The sequence below is a fragment of the Lepus europaeus genome, chromosome 1 (assembly GCF_033115175.1).
Source record: "Lepus europaeus isolate LE1 chromosome 1, mLepTim1.pri, whole genome shotgun sequence".
In the NCBI taxonomy this organism is placed as follows: Eukaryota; Metazoa; Chordata; class Mammalia; order Lagomorpha; family Leporidae; genus Lepus; species Lepus europaeus.
In genome coordinates, this window is record NC_084827.1 from 126,363,786 (window position 1) to 126,378,482 (window position 14,697).

A 14,697-nucleotide genomic window follows, 5' to 3' on the forward strand; every position below is an offset into this window, starting at 1 on the left:
AAGAAATTCCTAGCTCCTAGCTTCGGTCTGCCCCAACCCTGACCATTACAGCCACTGGGAATGAAACAGCAGATGGAAGATCTCTCTCTACCTCTGCCTTTCAAATAAATAAATCTTAAAAAAAAAAAAAAAAAAAAAATCACGGTAATAGAAATACCACGTTTGTAAAAAATCTTTATAAAAGATAGCTGTGACACTATGTATCTATCTACAATAGGATCTATTCCCACAAAGAAATGATAATCATGTGAATTTCTGCAGGTCTAGAAAGGAATCCTAACAAACTCTAAAGTATGTTATTTGTATTACAGAACTGTTTTTGAATAATGCAAGCATATGTACTTCATTCCAGTGAAAAAATATGCATGAGGAATAATGTAGCACATTAACAACATATACTTTTTTTTCTTTTTTCTTTTTTTCTTGACAGGCAGAGTTAAACAGTGAGAGAGAGAGAGAGAGAGACAGAGAGAAAGGTCTTCCTTTTTCCTGTTGGTTCACCCCTCAATGGCCGCTGCAGCCGGCACACCGCGCTGATCCAAAGCCAGGAGCCAGGTACTTCTCCTGGTCTCCCACGCGGGTGCAAAATTGGCACAACTTACTGGCATGGGGAGCATAGTGGCTGTGGGGCATGAGCGTGGCCAGGCCAGGCCAGGCCCAGGTGCTTCGCATGCGCAGCTGCCCCCGGGGAACGAAGCCGCGCGGAGCCAAGTAAGATGGCGTCCAGAGGAAGTAAGACGGGCGGAATCCAAAGTTGTTTACCACTAAAACTAATTGGCTGCGCAACATCAGGGGAGGTAACAAAACTAGTAACAAGTGTATAGACTTAGGGCTAGTCCTATAGAAATCCCCCCATAAGGTGATTTTTTAAGTGATTGGTTGGCCCTTAGCCCTGCCCCAATGACTCTGCAGTTTTGTGCTATAAAAGGTACTATTATGCAAAAGGTGACTGAGTCCTTGCTACTAGACTTGGCTCCCCGCTGCGTCTGATTGTCTCCGGGACCCGGAGGCTGGGGAACAGGCGAGCGGTGCACTTACCTTTCCTCGGACCCAGTCCATCCTGTACAGGTGGACTAAGACCCTGCAGTGGCAGTAAAAGATGATCTATATGAAACTTATATAGTGCATTTTACTAAGATTTCAAAAATATTTAAAATCTGTCTGCAAAGGCTAACAGATATAGCCCATTGTTTCTCACTGAATGAAAGTTCTCCCTTTTCAAACACTGCATTTTGCATACCATTCACCTATTCTCACTTCAATAAAAGCATATTCAAGAAAGGAATTCTTAATGAAAAGCACAGATAAAGCAGTTTACTTACGCATGTGACACAGCTGCCTCCTTGCATTCTCTTATGTCATTTATACGTTTATTATAGCTATTAAAAAGAACAGAATCATGTTAACCTTAACTTGATCAATAACAGTCAAACTGAATATATCAAATACCAAAATTCAATTCAAAAAAATCTATTATCAACAACAATGGCCAAAAAACTGGCTATCAAACTGGAAATGCCATAAATCTACCCATTTCCTATACTAGCAACTTAGGAGACCAGGATAAGCCTTTTCAGGGAAGAAAAAAATTGCCCAGGATATTAAATCAACAAAATGAAATTTCCTCACAAGAAGCTTTTTATTTAATTAAATTTCATTACTTTCTTAAGCCCAGAAGTCAATAAAATTATACCTCTGATATAATTAACAGTAATTCCCAAAAATCCAAAGTACTGACAAAAGTATTATTCCTTTTTATTAAGGCTATCTCATAAGCACAGAAAAACTCTGAAAGGACATATAACTTGACAAAGTTCATGGAAAATGCTTGTTATGAAAAAAACTACCCAAGGATTTCAAATTTTTTGTATCAAAATGAAATTATCTTTTAATTCCATTTTTCCATGAACTTCTTCAAGTACCCTTGTACTAAGGCTCAACAGTAGTTAATTCTTTGAATACAAGCAGTCTGGGTGGAGAAAACTCAGGCAGAAAAGCATTTGCCTACTTTAAATTATTTTAAGAGACTTATAAGGAATGATTTTTACTTATCATTTAAAAAAAACTATTTTCCAATTTAAAAAAATTCAGTTAAAAAAAAGCAATGGACATCAGCAAGTTTAAAGGTACCACTGGAAAAACAAATAATAAGTAACTTCATGAATACCAGAATAAAAACTCAAAATTCCTGGAGCAGACATGGTGGCACAACAGCTTAAACCACTCTCTTGAGATGCTGATATTCCACATCAGAGTGCCAGTTCAAGTCCCAGATACTCCATGTTTCTAATCCAGCACTCCTTCTAATACACCTGGGAGGCAGCAGAAGATGGCCCAAGTATTTGGGTTCCTTCCACCTGTGTAGCAGACCTGGATGGAGTTCCTAGACTCTGGACAGGGGAGTGAACCAATGGATGAAAGATCTCCTCCCCTAACGCCAGTCACTCTGTCTTTCAAATAAATAAGTAAACAAATCTTGAAGGAACATACTCAAAATTCCTAAAATGTTAAAGTATCTTCCTGACAACCTGACTAAAACCATGCATTATCAAAATAAACTTCAACTTCTATATTTAAGTAGTCTAACATTTCTGTTTTTAAACAAATGTCCACAGTATGCTATTTTTGAAATGACTGGCCTCTATAATAAGCTTTTATATTTTGACTTAATTATCACAATTCTCATTCTAAACTGATCACTCACAATTTAATCAAAATTAAGACTACTCAAATTTAAATACTGAGATTCTAAAATGTCAACTTTACCATTAATATAGCAAATCAGGATGGGTGTTGTGGCACAGCAGGTTAAGACTCCACTTGGGATGCCCATGTCCCATTTTGGAGTACCTATTTCAATTCCCAACTACTCCTCACTTCGGATCCAGCCCTACTAATATGCCTGGGAGGCAGTGAATGATGGACTAAGTACTTGGGTTCCTGCTAACCACATGAGACCAGGATGGAGCCCCTAGCTCCTTGGCTTATGACATTCGTCAGCTGGTCAAGTTGGGAAAGCAACAGAGGGAGCAAAGATGAAAGCTGGCAGTACTGACCAGAAACAGACACAAAAAAATTTTCTAGGAATGAATGAAAACAAACTGCATGGGAATATCTTCTATGAAAAGGAAACAAAATCAGCAGTGGTCTCACTTTTGTAATTATTATATCAATCTAATACAGTGTTTCAGACTGCTTCATATACTTGCATGATTTGCAAGAGGACACAATTTCCACCTAAAATACAGGTCTGAAAAGCCAAGAACCCTACATTTTAAATCTGTAAAGTTATCTTAGAAATATCAGTATTTAAAAAAATATGACAACTATCATAACAGGACAACTGTTTAAAACACATTGCTAGGACCACAGCAGGATGGTTTAGGCTAAATCTTCGTGAATGATGTGACCCAAAAACATTAGCAAAAATAATGCATCACCAACCTTCTCCAAAATAGACAGAATAATAAAAAATGCCATACCCTCGTATGTTTACAAATAAATCTTCTGCAGCTTTGTGAATATGGAAAACTTCATCTCGAAAGAGAGACAGGCAAGAGCTGCTTTGAAGAGCTAGCTTCCAAAGGTTCAGTGCTGTAGCATCAGTATTTAGGATTCCATGGCACAAAATAAAGCCAACTTTAAATAAAAAGGAAAGCAAATACAAATGTAAAAACATTCCAAAGTTAATGTCTTTTGGTCACAATGTAGTCTTTAAAAAAGAAAAAAATTAACACAATTTCTAAGCTGAGACTTTTAAGTGATAAGTGTCTATAAATCACATACATACAAAATGGTAATTTCTTTTCCAATTGAAACTTTTTGTATTCTGCAAAATCAGTTCTTTGAACCCCACATTAATGGAAGAAAAAAGATCACTTCTGAGTTATAAACAAATCATTTAAATAAGATATTTTCAGGAACATTCAAAAATATTTTAAGTTAAAGATCAGAAATTACTAATTAACATATCACTACAGTTGTTATAATAACTGAAATTTAAAGCAAGCCTGACTTTTTCAAAGTCATCAAAAGAAGTGATAGAGTAATAATTTCATAGTAAGTTATAGTTTACTATAAGTCTTTTCACATGTACTTGAATTCTCTCTCAGGTTTATCCTTTTGGTAGACCAGACAAGTGGTATCCTTTCACAATTGAAGTGAAGGTTCAATAATTCACCTAAAGTTATACTATCAAAGTAAGAGAGCTAGTCCAATATTTTTTCAACATATTAAGCTGCTCTATATTATATGAATTCTAAATATCTTACTTTTGGTATCTTGCCTGGAAATTCCTCACAAATTTATAATCCTAAATATGCTTGTTGGTGACCTCCCTAACCCTCTATACTAAGACACAGGACGACATTTCTCAATGACTCAACACTCAATGCCTACTATACATGTAACGAGGTTCTATGCTGGGCCAGTTACAAAGCAATTCCATTTTCTTTGAGATTTCCCTATGATTTTTTCAAGTTATTTCCATCTTTAAACTCCTGACTCATATTATAGCTGTACTACTACTGACACTTTAACATATAACTTGTCATTTATCTTTTTATTATTCATAGTTCTCTTCCTTTAAAAGGGGCACTATGGGGTCAATGTTGGGGCATAGTGGGTTAAGCCGCTGCCTGCAATGTCCACATTCCATGTGGGCACCGGTTCTTGTCCTCGTTGCTCTACTTCTGATCCAGCTCCTTGCTAATGGCCTGGGAAATGCAAAGGAAAATGGCCCAAGTGTTTGGATCCCTGCCACCCACATGGGAGACCCGGAAGAAGCTCCTGGCTCCTGGCTTCAGATCAGCACAGCTCCAGCCACTGCAGCCATCTGAAGAGTAACTAGCGAATGTAAGATTTCTTTCTCTCTCTCTGCCTCTGCCTCTCTGTAACTCTGTCTTTCAAATAACTCAATCTTTTTTAAAAAAAAAAGGGGGGGGTATACTATATAAGCAATTTTTGCTCTTTAGTTATATACTGGGAAACCACATATACAGAGTATATTAAACTTCTTTGACTTTGTTGAAATATGAAAAAAAATTGCATATAGCAAGGACCCTAAAATGCAAATCAATTATTTGATTTGGCATACATCCAAAAAAAAAAAAAAGAACATCCAGAAAACATGGTTAGAAATTTAAAGAACCCTCAAGGGAGCCAGCACTGTGCCACAGCAGATAGTTGCAATAGTTGCCACTTGCAGCTCCAGCATCCCATTTGGCAATGATTCAATTCCTGGCTGCTCCACTTCCAATTCAGCTCCCTGCTAATGAACCTGGGAAAGCAGCAGAGAATGGTCCAAATACTTGCGCCCCTGCACCCATGTGAGAGACCTGGAGGAAGCTACTAGCTCTTGGTTTCGGATTGACCCAGCTCCGGCTGCTGCGGCCATTTGGGGAGTGAACCAGCAGATGGAAGATTTCTAACTCTGTCTTTCAAATAAATAAATAAATAAATCTTTTAAAAAAAAACAACCCTCAAGAAAAATTTTGTTTATAAAATATTTTCAGAGGTGAAAATTTGACTAACAGTGAATATGTCCCCTATGCCACATCAGAGCACCTGGGTTCAAGTTCTAGCTTGGCTCCTAATTCCAGCTTCCTGCAATGTACACCTTGGGAGGCAGCAGTAATGCCTCCAGTAGTTGGGTTCCTGCCATCAATGTAGAAGATCTGGATTGAATTCCTGACTTAAACTTGGCCAGCCTTAGCCAAGGCAGGCATCTGGGGAGTGCACCAGAGGATAGGAGCTGGCTTCCCCACCACCACTACCACCATCAAATAAATAAATTTCAAGACAAATAAATGACTTTTAGCTTATATACTTTTTACCCTAATCCCTTGAGTAAAGTGAGATTTCACTTACTGTCCAGACCTCTTTGTATGTAGTTGTCCCTTGGTATCAATGGAGGATTAGCTCCAGAATACACCCTCATACCAAAATCCATAGATGCTCAAGTTACTTATATAAAAGGATGTATTTATATAAAAAACCTGTACACACCCTCATATTTACTTTAAACCATCTCTAGATTACTTGCGATACCTAATCCAATGCAAATAGATGTTATATTGTATTGCTTATGAAACGAGATGAAAAATATCTGTACAATACACAGCTTTGAATTTTTCTGAATTTTCTGAACTTTTCTAAATATTTTCCATCCCCAGTTAGTTGAATCCACGGATGTGAAACCTGTGGATATTGAGGACTTAGCACTTGGATTTATAAAATACTTGCTACTAACAATTAAAGATTTCCTTGAAAATTTTATGTTATAGTACAGGCTAGCGTGGTTTTTTTAAAGATATGAGTGAGTTATGAGTTAGTGTATATTAATTTGTTTATGATAAACCAAAAAAGGCAAATGAATTTAAAACAGATTGTCCAAGATTAAGGAAATGTTATTAAACATACATTAACCTCCTTTCCTTAGCAATATTCAAAGACAAGGCAAAAATTTTTTTTAATTTTAAGAGGAACCATAAAAATGTTGGAAAACAAAATAGAGGCCAGCGACGTGGCTTAACAGGCTAATCCTCCGCCTTGCAGCGCTGGCACACCAGGTTCTAGTCCCGGTCGGGGCGCCGGATTCTGTCCCGGTTGCTCCTCTTCCAGGCCAGCTCTCTGCTATGGCCCGGGAAGGCAGTGGAGGATGGCCCAAGTGCTTGGGCCCTGCACCCGCATGGGAGACCAGGAGAAGCACCTGGCTCCTGGCTTCGGATCAGCGAGATGCGCTGGCTGCAGCGGCCATTAGAAGGTGAACCAACGGCAAAAAGGAAGACCTCCCTCTCTGTCTCTCTCTCTCTCACTATCCACTCTGCTTGTCAAAAAAAGAAAAAAAAAAAGAAAACAAAATAGATCAAGACTAGACCAGAAAATTGGAGATAGAAAGCGGTCCTCCAAATCCAACCAACAAAGCTAAAGCAGACTCTGAAAATAATATCAGAATAATTACATTACAAATAACTTGGTTCCCAACATTCTAGGTTCTCCCTAATTCTTGGCTTTGGGATATAATCTTGAGCAGTGATTCTCAAACTTTATGTTGCATCAGATTCACCAAGAGGGTTTATTAAATCACAGATTACTCAGACCCACCCACAGAGTTTGATTCAGTAGCACTTGGGTACTGATCAAAACTCTACAATCTAAGAGTATTTAAGCACTGAATATTATCTAAGAGTCCTAGGACTGCCCAATGGCATAGCAAGGTGCCTGTAATGCCAGAATCCCATGTGGGCGCCAATTCAAGTCCCAGCAGCTCCATTTCCACATCCATCTCCCTGTTAATGAGCCTGGGAAAGCAGCAGAAGATGGCTTAAGTCTTTGAGCCCCTGCCATCCACGTGGGAGACCCAGAGGAAGCTCCTGGCTCCTGGCTTCTGTCTGGCCCAGCCATGGCTGTTGCAGCCATTTGGGGAGTCAATCAGAGGATGGAAGATCTCTCTTGATCTCAGTCTCTCTCAGTTTCCCATCTATGTAAGTCTGCCTTTCAAATAAATAAAATCTTAAAGAAAAAGAAATCCCTAGCTGATGCTGATGTTACTGGTCCAGGGACTACATTTTGAACTAATCTAGAACAAAGCTCTAAAGAAAAAAAAGACTATCTTCTGAATCCTAGAATGAGTGATGGTGTCAAAAAGAGAAGGGAAGAATATAAGGTAACTTCTAGCTCTACATTAAATTTACTCAAGATTCAAACTTACAGAAGCAATAAAACTCAGAGTAAACAATCTCTCCTTTGTCAGCTGTTGTTACTCTCCATCTGTCTGCCTTCCCCATGCTCATGCTTCTGGATGGCTAGCTCCCTGATCCAATTCCCTGCTCACTGCACAAAGTCCTACAATCAGCATTCCCATTTAAGGTAAAAACTGTAAGAAAACAGTACTAAATATCTCTAACAGTTACTTACATCAGTTAACTCTACTAATCAAACTGAGTCTTCAGCCATATACCCATAAACATAAATCAACAACAGAATCATCACACATTTAAGCAAAAGCAATGCTATGAAAGCTATTTTTTAAAATCACTAAGAGATAAAGCATGGAAACCCAACTATCTTTATAGAAGAAAATATAAATATCACAAACCTGATCACTATAAAAAATAATAAAAATGGCTAAAGGCAAGTAGCGATTCTAAATTCCTCCTCTTTTACATTCAAAGTAAGAGCTTATAATGAGATTAAGTATAGAAATTAAAAATATTTAGTAACTTATAAACATCTGACAATAATTTCAGAGTAGAAACCTAGTAATAAGATAATTACTAGATTATACTAAATCCAATAATCAAAACTGTGGGATTTTAGGTCTCTGTTATATTGTTTTTCTGATAATTCCAGTAAATCACTTATATTACTTTATTAAAGTATCAATCCAAAAAACACAAAAGAAAAAGTGATCCTTTACCATAATTTGAGAAACAGGGTAATACAAATCCAACAAGCGTATGTCAATAAATCAAGAATCAGAACTGTAAGAACTAAAACACACATTTTAAAACTATTCCCTTCTGGCAGTGAACATGGGGGAAAGCAGAAGAATTTACCTATCAGTTCTAATTCTGCTTTACTCCTGTGTGTTTACTTCCCCCATAGTTCGTGAGCTGCTTAGAAGTATAAATTATTAATTTTATTTTCTGTGCATCTAACAGACTTCTGAATACATGGAACACTTATATGTACTCAATAAATTTAAATAAATTAAAACCATAAACCTTAACTGAATAAATATGATTATCAAAAAGTATTTAAAACAAAAATAAATTTAGTTTTGAAATTTGTTGAAGGTAATATAATGTAGTCAACAAGTCTTAAGAGTTAGCCTGGGTTCTAACTTTTTCTTTGTGACTAATTGTGTGCCTTAGGATTTAGACTTCTCATCCACAAAAAAAGACTATCTACATTCTCACAGGTCAAAACAAGGACAAAATGAGGTAATGCACATAAATGACTTAGCACTGTGATAAAGCACCATTGTTGCCAGTTATTTTTCTGTAAAACTGAAAACCGAAGGATAATCACAAAACTAGCCCATTTTACTTACATATAATCCATTTTTCCATTGCATCCAAAGAAAGATATTCACAAGGCATCTTAAAAAAGAGAACACATAATTTATGATTAAAAGAATTTATAAAAAAAAAAAATCACACTGAATCACTATTTTCTTTTCCTCTCAAAAATATAATTATGCAAGTCTTGGTTCAAAATCAATCACCACAACAAATTTGAAAAGCTGGATAAAGGGGCCGGTGCTGTGGCACAGAGGGTCAAAGCCCGGAACTACAGTACCAACATCCCATATGGGTGCCAGTTCGAGTCCCAGCTGCTCTACTTTCTATCCAGCTCCCTGCTAATGCACTTGGGAAAGCAGCAGAGGATGGCCCTAACTAAGTCCTTGTAGCCCTGTACCCACATGGGAGACCCAGCAGAAGCTTCTGGCTCCTGGCTTTGGATCGGCTCAGCTCCAGCCTTTGTGGCCATTTGGGAAGCGAACCAGTGGGTGGAAGACCTCTCTACCTCTCTCTAACTTTCAAATAAATAAAATAAACCTTTTAAAAAAAGCAGCTATAGGCCGGTGCCGTGGCTCACTAGGCTAATCCTCCACCTGCGGCGCCGGCACACCGGGTTCTAGTCCTGGTCGGGGTGCCGGATTCTATCCCGGTTGCTCCTCTTCCAGGCCAGCTCTCTGCTGTGGCCCAGGAAGGCATTGGAGGATGGCCCAAGTGCTTGGGCCCTGCACCCACATGGGAGACCAGGAGGAAGCACCTGGTTCCTGGCTTCAGATCAGCGCAGCGTTCCGGCCGCAACGCGCTGGCCATAGCAGCCACTTGGGGGGTGAACCAATGGAGAAAGGAAGATCTTTCCCTCTGTCTCTCTCTAACTCTGCCTGTCGGGGGAAAAAAAAAAAAAAAAAAAAAAAGCAGCTAGATAAGTTTTATTATTTAAACCTGCAGTCAGTAAGACAATGAGATATGCCTGTTTCACATTTGTACCCCTCCAAACCTCTACTTAAAACACACTACAGCTAAATTGTCTTCAATCTAGTAAATGACAATTTCCCATTTTTTCAAGACTTACATCAGAGTTGACAGGATTTCACAGAATCAAATTTTAGTCAAGTTAAAAGAGATTTATATGCCTGGATGTTCATTTTCTCTCTCAAATCCATAACTGTGTATATATATTTTTCATATGTACAAGATCTAAGTTTATATACATTAAAAAATTAAAAACCTAACAATATAACAATTTTTCCTAGTAGGTAAGATTTGGGGTGACTTTTTCTCTTTATACTTCTTCAAATTTTTGTACCAAGATAGGACACAACAAACTTTCAACATTAAAGAATACTCATGCTATTAATTGCATTACTGTAATTTCAGTTTTTCTTGAAAATCTACAAAGAAACTAAACAACACACTTAAAAAAGCAAACTTCACTGACAGACTAATGTTTACTAAGAAAACTGCAACAGCACTATTTAGCCAATTTATTTTAGGAACCACTTATTTTCACTCAAAAGGGAAAAAACGAAACCATACAGTGTCAGATTGTGCAGGATTAAGCATTGTACTGGGTGCACTGATGAGACTCAATAATTGTGCATTTCTCCACTGATCAGCTGAAAGATTCCTTCGAGGATACACCATTTGAAGAGAGATTAGCGCATCTGAAAGAGACTAAAGTAGAAAAAAGAAAGACGAGGAATAAATTATTTTTTAAATTCCAGCTAGAATTGTTGCCTATTTATGCTTTATCACTTTAAAAGAATTGAGTCACTTATTTAAAACTATACTTCCTATAACATCTGAGCTGTGTAACAGACCCGTATCTAGATTTTGCTTTTAATTCTATATATATATATATACACACACACACACACGTATGTATATGTATATACATATGTATATTCTGCAATCCTAGACAAGAGCTTAATTGAACACTGTGCTAGTGACTATGAAGTACTTAAAAAGGTGGTCGAAGAGCCAGCACTGCAGTGTAGCAGGCTAGGCCTCCTCCTGCAGCACCAGCATCCTATATGGGTTTGGGGCCCTGTACCCACACGGCAGACCCAGAAGAAGCCCCTGGCTCCTGGCTTTGGATCAGCTCAGCTCTGGCTATTGCAGCTATTTGGCGAGTGAACCAGAGGATGGAAGACCTCTCTCTGTCTCTCCCTCTGTCTCTCAAATGAATAATAAATAAATATTCAAAAACAAAAAAAAGGAAATTTTCATCACCTAACTGAAGAAAGCATCAAATCTGAAGTAGCTAATTAAGCACAGGTGGGGCCAGCGCAGTGGCACGGTGGGTTAAAGTGCCAGCCTGCAGCACCAGCATTCCCATATGGGCGCCAGTTTGAGTCCTGGCTGCTCCACTTCCTATCCAGGTCTCTGTTATGGCCTGGGAAAGCAGCATAAGATGGCCCAAGTCCTTGGGCCCCTGCATCCACGTGGGAGACCCAGAGGAAGTTCCTGGCTCCTGGCTTCGGATTGGCGCAGCTCTGGCCATTGTGGTCATTTGGGAAGTGAACCAGCGGAATGAATGTCCTCTCTTCCTGGCTCTACCTCTCTCTGTAACTCTGTCTTTCAAATAAATAAAATAAATCTTAAAAAACAAATTAAAAAATAAAAATGAGGCAATGCACAAGTAGTGAAAAATCAGAAATGGATCCAGAGAGCAAAGAAGAGAGGCACAGGGAAGAGTAGGTAAAGAAAAATATCACCAAAATCAGCACTAGGAGATGGCCATGAACATTCTGAGGAATCTTCATACCTCCATCTACAATGCTGATTTTTTAAGATTTATTTATTTGAAAGACAGAGTGTGTCTTTTAATTCACTCTCCAAATGGCTACAACATCGAGGGTGGGGCCAGGCCGAAGCCAGAAGCCAGGACCTTAATGTGGGTTACCCACGTGAGTGAAGAGGCCCAATGACTTGGACCATCTTCTGCTTTTCCCAGGCACATTAGCAGGGAACTAGACTGGAAGTGGAGAAGCTGGGCCTCAAACCAATGTCCACTGGGATGCCAGTGTTGCAGCCAATGGCTTAAACCTATGATACTACCTACTAACCTCTTTCAGTATTCAGAAAGTTTCAGAATTTGGAGCATTCTGGATTTCAGATTTTCAGATTAAGAATGCACAACCTGTAAACTGGCTATGCAAAGAAATCAAATTGGAAAAGTCTTTTAACAACTTTTGTGGGGTAAAAGCAGTGAAATAAAATCCTTTGTTGACTGGATGTCAAGAAAAAGCACAGGTTTATACAAAATGTTGTATTATTAAAATTCTAACTCTTAACATTCAAAGAGGAAAAATGAACCAAGATTTCAATTTCCTGAACTTCAGTATTGTCACTATCACCGCCAAATAGCTTACCCTGTCATAATATTTTTCCAGGCCTCAAATGTTTGTAAGTAACAATATATTATTATCTATAATTTCGTTGAAGCACATAGGAACAATTCTATGAATGAGCCCTACTACACAGAAGCTATAATGACAAGTCTTTTTTTTTTTAATTTATTTCACCTATTGCTTTTTACTTTTTTAAAGATATATTTATTTATTTTTTATTTTTTTATTTATTTGAAAGGCAGAGTTAGAGAGAGAGGGATCTTCCATCCACTGGTTCACTCTCCAAATTGTACCAACAGACAGAATTGGGCTGATCCAAAGCCAGGAGCTTCTTGTGGGTCTCCCACTTGAGTGCAGGAGTCCAGGTACCTGGGCCATTTTCCACTGCTTTCCAAGGTGCATTAGCAAGGAGCTGGATTGGAAACAGAGCAGCCGGGGCTCAAATCAGCGCCTATATGGGATGCTGGCCTCTCAGTCAGAGGCTTAAAATGCTACGCCACTATGCTGGCCCTAGTGGCAAGTCTTTTTACAACCAAAATTATTTCATACAGAGTGACTTTTTTTTTTTTTTAAGATTTTTATTCACTGCTGGCGCTGTGGTGCAGTGGGTTAACGCCCTGGCCTGAAGCGCCAGCATCCCATATGCGCACCAGTTCTAGTCCCAGCTGCTCCACTTCCCATCCAGCTCTCTGTTATGGCCTGGAAAAGCAGTAGAAGATGGCCCAAGTCCTTGGGCCTCTGCACCCACATGGGAGACCCGGAAGAAGCACCTGGCTCCTGGCTTCGGATTGGCACAGCTCCAGCCATTGCGGCCATCTGGGGAGTGAACCAGCAGATGGAAGACCTCTCTCTCTCTCTGTGTCTCTACCTCTCTGTAACTCTTTCAAATAAATAAAAATAAATCTTTAAAAAAAAAAAAAAAGATTTTTTTGCATGGTAGACTTAGAGAGGAAGAGATAAAGAGAAAGGTCTTCCATCCACTGGCTTACTCCCCAAATGGCCACAATGACTAGAGCTTAGCCGATCCAAAGCCAGGAGCTAGGAACTCCCTCTGGATCTCCCATGCAAGAGCAGGTGCCCAAGCATTTGGACATCTTTCACTGCTTTCCCAGGCCATAACAGAAAGCTGGATTGGAAGAGGAGCAGCTGGGATACAAACTGGCACCCATATGTGATGCTGGTGCTATAGGCGGAGATTCAGCCTACTATGCCACAGTAACAGCCCTCAGAATGACTTTTTAAAATAATTGTAAGGTTAGACATTTCAAATTTCCACATAACTCTTGTCATGTTTTTCTCATTAACAGAACATAATATAATATAGCTAAAATTCACCAAATGCTATACATTTAAGTACTTTTATAAACTAATTCATTCAATTCTCATAATCTCTTATCATATGGGTAAGTGCTATTATTACTCTATTTTTACGGACAAGAAAACTGAAGAACATAAGATTGTTTAAGTAACTTGCCCAGTATTACGCAGTAATTGGCAGAGCTGGGGTTAAAACCCAGGCAGAGTAGTATGATAACAGACATTCTTAAATACTATACTATATGCTCTACTACCTCTATACACAGTAATGAATGAATAATTATCAATGAATAATTGAATCTCTATAGGCTATTCTGAATCTAACCAATTAGTTCTTTGGTTCACAAAAAAATTATATTCTACTATAATTTCTTTTCCTAAAAGAAGTTCATCACCTTGTCTAACTATTCATCCTTAAGGTATCTCATATAGGCAAAGTCATGCTCATTATACCATATCCAAAAGTCAGCTCTTACCTTGCTATGGGGTACAAATTCCTCCATCATCTTTTTTAAAGGGTTTTCATAATCCACAATCATCTGACCAAGTCGTGGATATTCTCGGTCACTTAAAAGAGACATATCAGATTTCAATAAGTTGTAATAAATCAAATTTAGAATCTTAGAAAGACTTTTAGAATGTAGGTCTACCTTGCTCCATGGGTCATTTCATGAGCATAGTTGTATAATCCAATGATTGCCTTCCTTTCTTCAATTCGAGACAGTAGTATCATTAGTGTTGTATAGGTTATAATCAAATCTAAGTAGTTCTTTGTTAAATCGAAGTTTACAGTCTAGAAAAGCAAATCATCAAGTTCACCTCCTTCCTATTTGTCAATCTTTTAAATACACACAAGAAAAATTTCATAGCAACTACTGAAAGCTACTAATTTTCTAATCTCCCATTTCTGCAATTCTTTCAGGAAAAACTTGTAAAAATTTTTAGTTTTTAATTTATTTGAAAGGTAGAAAGACAGAGATAGATTTTCCAATGGCTGGTTCACTCCT

The 14,697-nt window shown here is 38.2% G+C and overlaps 1 protein-coding gene across 1 annotated transcript in view; it reads right to left on the minus strand.

The window, feature by feature from the left end:
- NCKAP1 (NCK associated protein 1) overlaps window positions 1-14,697 on the minus strand; it is a 122,361-nt gene that overhangs the window by 69,500 nt on the left and 38,164 nt on the right. The window contains exons 5-10 of the mRNA XM_062188773.1: window positions 14,341-14,483; window positions 14,167-14,257; window positions 10,557-10,694; window positions 9,056-9,104; window positions 3,483-3,639; window positions 1,323-1,379 (exon numbers count right to left, since the gene is read on the minus strand). Coding sequence (XP_062044757.1) covers window positions 1,323-1,379; window positions 3,483-3,639; window positions 9,056-9,104; window positions 10,557-10,694; window positions 14,167-14,257; window positions 14,341-14,483 — 635 coding nt within the window. The remainder of the gene's footprint in view (window positions 1-1,322; window positions 1,380-3,482; window positions 3,640-9,055; window positions 9,105-10,556; window positions 10,695-14,166; window positions 14,258-14,340; window positions 14,484-14,697) is intronic.